The sequence below is a fragment of the Notothenia coriiceps genome, unplaced genomic scaffold (genome assembly GCF_000735185.1).
Source record: "Notothenia coriiceps isolate Sejong01 unplaced genomic scaffold, NC01 NC01_scaffold00037244, whole genome shotgun sequence".
In the NCBI taxonomy this organism is placed as follows: Eukaryota; Metazoa; Chordata; class Actinopteri; order Perciformes; family Nototheniidae; genus Notothenia; species Notothenia coriiceps.
The window spans coordinates 5,592,647-5,601,231 of NW_011369945.1; the positions used below are offsets into that span (position 1 = coordinate 5,592,647).

The 8,585-nt window shown below is 42.4% G+C and overlaps 1 protein-coding gene across 1 annotated transcript in view; it reads right to left on the bottom strand.

The window, feature by feature from the left end:
* Positions 1 to 7,861, bottom strand: part of LOC104964537 (glutamate receptor ionotropic, NMDA 3A-like) — a 13,141-nt gene extending 5,280 nt beyond the window's left edge. Inside the window, exon 1 of the mRNA XM_010793350.1 lies at positions 7,009 to 7,861. Coding sequence (XP_010791652.1) covers positions 7,009 to 7,761 — 753 coding nt within the window. The 5' untranslated portion in view covers positions 7,762 to 7,861. The remainder of the gene's footprint in view (positions 1 to 7,008) is intronic.
* Between the last annotated feature and the right edge of the window lie 724 nt (positions 7,862 to 8,585).

The following is an 8,585-nucleotide window of genomic DNA, read 5'->3' on the forward strand; positions in this document are numbered from 1 at the left end:
GACGTATTGTGAAGAGAAATTGAAGATTTTGTTTAATTGCTGATATATTTATGATCCACGTCACATATTCAGTTTCAGCGGCAGTTCTTCCTGTTTGTCTAGAAGTCTTCTCATCAGGGCTCTATAAATAGAGAACTACGGCAGATATGTAATATTTAATGCAGCCGAACCGTGTATTACAATGCCGTTATGTGATGACTTTCAAAGAGAAAAGCAAGCACACTCGGAATAAAGTATTATTTTATTTTTAAATGTTTTCGGTCTATTTGTTAATGACGATGTGATGTGAGATGTGAGACTGGAATTGCACAGGGGAAAATAACGTATCTTTAGATGCGGATTTTGTTAAACTAATACGTTTGCGCTGTGGACCAACACTATACATTGACGGGGAAGGGGGTAGCAATAAAGATAACACCATTAAACAGTTACACAACATAACATAAATAATATCAACCACCTTGGTAACAATGAAAACGTTCTATGGACGCAATTTCAAAAGTAATCTTAGTAATAACTGGCAAACTAAAGATCATGTACATCCACTGCACACATAATCGGAAATAACAACTCATATTTCTCGCATCAAATGACATCAAAACGCATTTTAATGGCCAAACTAACTTTAAAATAGGCATTTTCCACCGAGAATAAAGCGAAGTTCGGCCATGTTTTTTTTTTCTGCAGGGAGAAATTTGAAGATCACGTGACATAGACGCCAGCCATTGGAATGAATGGTGAAAAAAAAGGGGTTTGTCAAACAGAGCACAAGGTGTAGTCCTAAACGATAGCTGGGGATTCTGGGTAGTGTAGTGTCACTACACTACCCAGAATCCCCAGCTATCGTTTAGGACTACACCTTGTGCTCTGTTTGACAAACCCCTTTTTTTTCACCATTCATTCCAATGGCTGGCNGGAGCGACGTTTGGTCGGTCCCGTGGCGTGCAGTTGTGACGCTCCTAGGCTCCTTCAGCTTCATAAAGGGACGCAAATAGCTTTCAACTGATTGCAATGTATTCCCATCTGCGGCGGGATTTGACGCTCATGGAAGCACGGCATTCGTTTTCGTCGGCTGCCATTAAATGCAATGTGAGCGTCCATTCCCATTGGATAACGGAGAATTGTACACCCGGAAGTAAGTATTCCCCTTACTGTCGATTGATTTTACAGTGATATCTGCACTACTCATNAGGGGAAAAATACAAAAGCATTGCACACAATTTAAACCAATCAATGTTATGTAATTAACAAGAATAAAATGGTGTTTTTTAGTCGAGTAGTGCAGATATAACTGTAAAATCAATCGACAGTAAGGGGAATACTTACTTCCGGGTGTACAATTCTCCGTTATCCAATGGGAATGGACGCTCACATTGCCTTTAAGGGCACCTTACACAAACGAATGCCGTGCTTCCATGAGCGTCAAATCCCGCCGCAGATGGGAATACATTGCAATCAGTTGAAAGCTATTTGCGTCCCTTTATGAAGCTGAAGGAGCCTTGGAGCGTCACAACTGCACGCCACGGGACCGGCTTCTTTCTTTTTCCTGTTTCTAATTACTCAAATATCTTCTTTAGTGCCATTATGTTCAGAGCACTCCAAACCCACAAAACAAATACCGTGCAGTGCACTTATAGAAATCCAGAAAATGAGCTGATACCATTGAAAGTTTTCACAGTCATCCTTTTAATACTGAGCTGCCAGATCTACGTCAGTGTGTCTTGGCATACTTTACTCAATATACCAGTCAATCAATCCGTCAAGCACTTGCTTGCATCCAGTCAAACACACAAACACAAGCACGCACTTAAAAAGCCCTCAGCATCTCAGTGTAATTGACTTTACAACTTTTCCACAAGCTTTGCACTAAGAGTCCATTAGATTAAGCTATTGGTTAATTTCATTTATCCCATTAATCTTTGTACCCAATGGGCATGCAAATAAGATCATCATTATTCATCTGTTTATTGCATACACACGGCTGGATTATTGCTGCAACAAAAGCAATAACAAAAACAATTGTGCGTGTTTAATTTCAGTTTTAGAAGTCCTGTTTCTGGGAAAGAAATGGTAATGCACCCCGCAGGGCATCAGCCACTCACCTCCTCTCATCCCCCAAGAGGATTGGAGGATTTATTCTCAGCTGTAGCACTTCTGCACTGTGATCACAATCTGTAACCCCCTCTTTGTTCCTCATGTAAATAAACAGGAAAGAGATTTGCCACAAAGTGCGGCAGTCTGCTCTCTTAAATAAATACAACGGCTGCTTTCGAAGCACTGGGAAATCCCAGCTTTGTTGTCACTGTGCTCTATTTCATCACTCTTCTTCCTGCATAAATCTCTTTTTTTCCCTAAGACTTCCACACCTTAAACACATTTGCTTGGATTTGTTTTAATGTGAGGAAACTTGCAAGGCTTGCTTTGAGGTAAAAGTGTAGGGACTGGGAGAATCAAGGGCCAGTGGACAAATCGAATAAACTAATAATGTGTTGGTATTGATCAGTCCCTGATTAGATGATTCATTGTGGGGAAAGTGTGAAACTAATTAAATTGTGTTTCTGTTTTTGTTTTGTTTGACAAGATTGCAAGTTGTCTTTAATAGACTTAAAGAACGCTGTAATAATCAAGTTCTGGCATATGTTGCAAAATCTTTACATTGTTGGCAACTCAGTATTGTTGCTTTTACATCAACAACCCCCTTCGGCCCCAACCCTGAACCACTTGTAGACCTTTACCCATACTCTAGTTACAGCCTTTCATCCTAATGCCCTCTTTATGTCGCTGCCATATTTATAAAGGGACAATGAGAAAACTTCACTAATTCTCCCCATAGTCAGTGAAGCCCTATCATTCATCTGCTATGCCTGGATAGATTTCTGAGGACATAATTACTCCATTATCCTAATCAGTGTAATCTACAAATGAACGTACCAGGATCTAATTGAAAAATACATTCCAGGCTTACAGTGTTTTTAAAAAAAATAGTTTCTCAGTAAAGAATTTCCACAAATTATCTCTGACACATATAGACACCCTCGGACAAAAGTCTCATCAAATAGTTATTTTACTCAAGCCATTATTGAAAACATTACAAAGGTGGGTCATGGTAAGTTGCTGCATGCCAAGTAGAATTATCTAGGATCTCACAAATGTGCTAATTGTGATAGTTGACAAATTGTGTTAATTGGCGTCCACGATGACCCAATTGTGAGAGAGCGTTAGTAACTGTGATTAGGATGTTCTAAAGCCACTTTGTCGACTCATGTCTGTTCACATTGTAAAGAAATTGGCTTCCTTCTGTCCTCTTCAACAGTCTATACCTCATTAGCTACACTTAAGCAGTTGTTAATTACAGCTGTACACGTATGATGTCCAGAAATGCACCACAAACATGAACCCTAAATTAAGTCCACCAAAGGAGGGTTAATGCAACATTTTTGTAAATCAGATTAAATGTAAGGATGCCCTTTGCATTAAATATAAAATGCGCTGCAGAAATTCTCATTATGTCAAAGAGCGTATGTGTACATAATTGGATTAAATAGAAACCAATATTTGCATATGTGCCCTAAACTCTCAGTAAAGATGCTGCATCCACATTTCACAAAAGCTCCAGCGGTTCAACATGTTCTAGATATCCATTTTAAAAGTAGGTCCTCCTATCACAGACAACTGGTCCCTCCTCTGGAGTTTCTCAACCACTGGTCTATTATATTCTAAATTCTCAACCCTTTGCAGCTCCCAAAGCCTCTCTGCCGTTGCAACCCACCTGATCCCTTTGCTCGGAGTTCACATACATTTTTTGGTTCAGAAGCATATTTCCATATATTCATGCAGCCTCTTCGTCTCAACGCTTACATAACACAATTGGGCGTATACAGTAAAACAGGTTGCTTGCTGGGTGATTATATTATGCTGTTCATCATTGAATACTGTTTAAAGGATGAATGTGTAGTAGCCACATGCTCAAAATAAATTAGGGGCAGTCTTTCAAACAACTGATCAACATCTGATATCTGTTCAGGCAGGACATGACACACTCAGTGGTCTTCAGCAACTCAAATTCAGCTAGCACAAACAAGCGCTAGGCCACAGAGGGCTGGTTGTGTGCTGGGCCTAACAAGTGTAACAGAAGCAACAGGAGGATTGCTGATGCAGTGGGGAGTCAGAGGTGCAGTAACCCTGGATCAGAACTATACGTTGCTGGGTTTTGCTCCGGCTGAATCATTCAAGAATTCAAATCTGCTTACTAGGGGTCTATCTCACGGAACTGCCACATGTTCTTGTCGCAGAGAAGTAGTCTCTTGGAGGCGGGGAGGACCTGGCAAGGGTGTGAGTTGTTGTCTTGTTCCTGCCATGTTGGATTTAATCTATTAAACAAACTGCCATGGGAGTTATTATTGACAATCGTTTGGGGCCACTGTACTTTTTCGCCCTATTACGCAACAATGAGTCACTCTCGCCTCTCGAGGAACAACATGTATTACAAGATGGTATGGGATAGGGTTATTAATTTAGCATGCTAATTTCAGTATAAGTCTGCAACACAATAAATGGACCTCTGACTTAATTTCCACTTTAACCCCTTCACATTATTTTGATAATACAAGACAGTTAACATGTTCAACCTTACCATCTTATTGTATAAACTTTTGTGGCATAAGGCAAAGGTCAGAATGGAATCCTCTAAACACATTTAGAAAGTTTTCACAACTTGGAAACTCTGCTTCGGAGAAATTGCAGTTAGCCATCAATTGGGATTTGCTAGGAAAACTAGATTAATTCAGGAGGGAGTTAAGCCATCTCTCAAATAGTCACACATGAGTTCGACACAATCTGTTTGTTTGCCTGTCAATTGCAGAGTAAATGTTTTTGCCTATCCGTCCATCCATCCAACCACCAAATCATCTATCCATCCATCAACCAATGAATATTTGTCTGTTGGTTGGTCTGTTACAGCGAATACCTGTTATTGAACTTTGTGGAACCGGTTTGGACTTTAACACCTACTAACTGCTTAAAGCAAATGCTTCCTTGTGCACGGAGCGGGAAATTAGATTTTAGGCTAGCCTAAACACACACACACACACACACACACACACACACACACACACACACACACACACACACACACACACACACACACACACACACACACACACACACACACACACACACACACACACACACACGTTTCTAAAGCTCAGTAGGTGGCAAGTGTCCCAGAACCCTTCAGTCTAACTAATGGTTTGGATGTGTGTGGGTGGGTGTGTATGTGTGTGTGTGTGTTTGTGTTTCAATTGCATAAAAAAAATAAACAATGATGCTATTCGCCCCTGCCAGGAAGGTTGTGCGTGGAAGTCAACAACACGGACACATGCACTCACCTCTACTCTTTAATATACGATTACTGCCATGTTAGTGCCACCTTATTAAAGCCATACAAAGAGATCAGAAATCTAAAGTGCTTAGAAAATATCATACCACAATATCAATATGATATTGGAACATGGATACTTAGACAATGACAACAACTTTTTGTTTGAGGCTGCCTTAATGGATCTTATGGCCAACATCATATTTCCAATGATTCATGGCTTTTAAAATTTCCAAGGGGTTTGGGTCAGGGTTTGAAGGTGCAGACGAGAGCTTTCACAACAGACTAAGTAGAGAGTTAGGGTTAGGGTTAAAGTGGCAATAATATATACTTATAAAAAAGTATTGCTTTTGATTGAAACAATAATAGTACAATCTATTGGCCATTTGTTTAAAAAAAGAGTTCTGAGTTAAAGGGCTATACATACAGTACAGTACTGTAGTGTAGAAAAGCTAGTGGAGTCATTTAGAGAACACTATGGAGGAACAATGTTCACCTTATTTTAAAACCAGTGAGACACCTTTGAATTGTCTGAATAGTTGACTCCCTGTGCACTTATCAGTGCGCATTCATTGGAATACACCAAATAACAAGAGTGTTATTATCCAATTTTCTATTTCTTAAGGGTGGTTCTAAACATATTTTTTTCCTATACAGACATAACAGTAGGCCAGTATCCAATCGGATTTTTGACCTTACATTGATTGTGCAGCTCATCGCTAGCAGGTTAACAAAGTATGATTATGATATAAGCTTCTGATCATAACTTATGGATTGAGAACGGGCAATTAAAAGTTTCTTGTTGAAAGGAAATAAGTCAGATCAATACTGGAGATGTCAGGTCAGCTTGAGGTTAGAGTTGCAATTTAAAATGTGTTCTCTCTCTCTCTCTCATGTTGTTGAACCTCTGCCCATGGAAGGCTGAATAGCAACAAAGCTTTAGATTGGACAAAAGAACCTCAGAGCATGCATGTCCTGCCTGGTGTGCATATCTACAGTATATCAATCTTGTTTTTTCACTGCAAACCTTGTCTATAACAGAATACACAAAGCACTCATATCCTCCTTGTCTGCACCATGGACACAGCCTAAATGCCTCCTAATTGTGTTCCGGTTTGAAGGTTTTTTCCTGCAGCCTTTCTCAGACTCCATAAGCTGATGTCATATGTGAAAAGGAAAATCAGCTTGTGTCCCAAATTGTGTTGCCAATTTAGCTTAATTGGGCCATTTACCAAGAATGGAGTACTGAACAAGCAAGGCAAAGAAAGGAAAATGTGGTGCCCTTCATCTGAAAGAATGACTAGTTCACAGTAGGAGGAGGAGAAAATAAAAAGATGAAACAGTGTGAGTAAGAGTTTCCCTTTCAGACTCTGTCTAATAGGCAGGCTACTGGTGGCCCCTTGCCTTGTAAATCCACCAAAACAAATGTTAATGATGTCAAAAACTGTGAAGAACCTATTTATTTATATATAAAACAGTTGTATTTTCATAGATTATTGGACATGCCTGACTTGTTGTCACAGTAGTTTTCCTTCATATAACAGTTTCTACATCCACTGCACCTGTATGTCAAAGTTCATTATTCAACAGTGCAGTGCAGATGTAATTGAGTAACTTTTTTTTTCTTTTACCTCACTTTGGCGCGTAAACTCCTTCTGCACAACGCTGACTACTGGCACCTGGAGCGCGAGCGAGATGAATTCCAACTTTACGAACTCGTCCAGGTTCCGTGGAAAGGAGACCATGGCGGAAACCCCCTGCACGATGACGGTGTGGCAAACGCTCTCCAAGAAAGACAGCGGGTCGTCGCCCTCGGGGCTGCCCGCAGAGGAGGAGGAGAACGCGGGAAGCTCCCCCAAACCGGACCCAACGGCCATGACGACCTCCATGGATAAATTGTATGGCAGCAATCCGGCCCGGTTGAGAGCCTCCACCGCGAGCAGGACCGAGTCTCGGGGTGCGAACACGCGGTTTTCCCTCGAGGTGTTCTCCTCACGCTGCCTTGCCTGGCTCTTACTCCTGCTGGCCCCCCTCTGGGCATTAACGGTGCCTCTAGTCCTGAGGCTTCCGTATCCAGGTGCACCAGAACTTGTTTTTACCTGCTTTTCCAACTCCTCACTTCCAATCCAGCCTCTATCCGCGTCCCAGTCTTTAGAGCTACCGGTAGTTGTGGTGGAGAGCAAGCGGGGCTGCACGTGCAGAGCCCCGATTCGAACCGTGTGTCCGATCCGTTTCAGCACCTGGCACGGCTGCGGGTGCGAGTGAACGCACGACGGGAGAAAGACTAGAGCGCACAGCAGTAAAAATAATGACGGCGGGACCCCAGTGCCTGTTCGAGCTGCCGGGCCATTCATCACCGTCATCATCATCACCACCGTCTTCATCATCCACGCTCCACAGCTGCACCGGATGCCCCGTCCAAACACACAACTGCGGAACACCGGGGCCGCTCCGTGTGTCCCTTGCGTGTGGCCCTGGCGCGCCGCTCAGACCAGCTGCAGCCCCAAATCCAGCTCCAGCTCTCGGCAAAGTTGCGCGTTTCTCCACGGACACGGACAACAGGCTACTGAGGCGCGAGACCAGGCACGAGCCGCGCACAAGCAAAACACGATCCCCAAAAGTGCTGTTTTTCATCTCAAAAGATTTCCATCATTCAAGCCTTTTTGTGACTGAACAGGTCGTGGAATAAAATGGTAAAATATTCCACATGTTCCAGGGAAAATGTGAAACAGAGTGTGGAGGCAAGCCCAGAGGAGGAAATGTCGAGAAAAAAAGGTCAATGCGCATCAAACACATTCCAAAACAGTGAAATCCACCAGTGGAAACATCTGATGGCTTCGATGGAAAATTATCCCCTTATCATCCAGAGAGCACGAGCCGTGACAGCACTACTCCATCCCGGCACTCAACAGTAAAACAAATGTTTTGTTTTCCCCCTTGTTAAACACCCGGGTACAAGCTTTCCAGAACGCACGCGCTGCTTGGCTCGAGTCAACCTCTGTACAGACACTTGTGCCGGCGAGAACTCCAGCACGAGAGCGCGGTGTTCTGCGCACGTTCCAATGAGATTTAACCCCGTCCTCACTTTATCCCCACCCTACCGACATCCCCTCCAACAGAGTCAGGGGGAGAGGTTATGAATGAACAAGTTGCATAACACAAGACAAAACAAATGAGATAGATGGATAGATAAGTAAAGACAAATGAA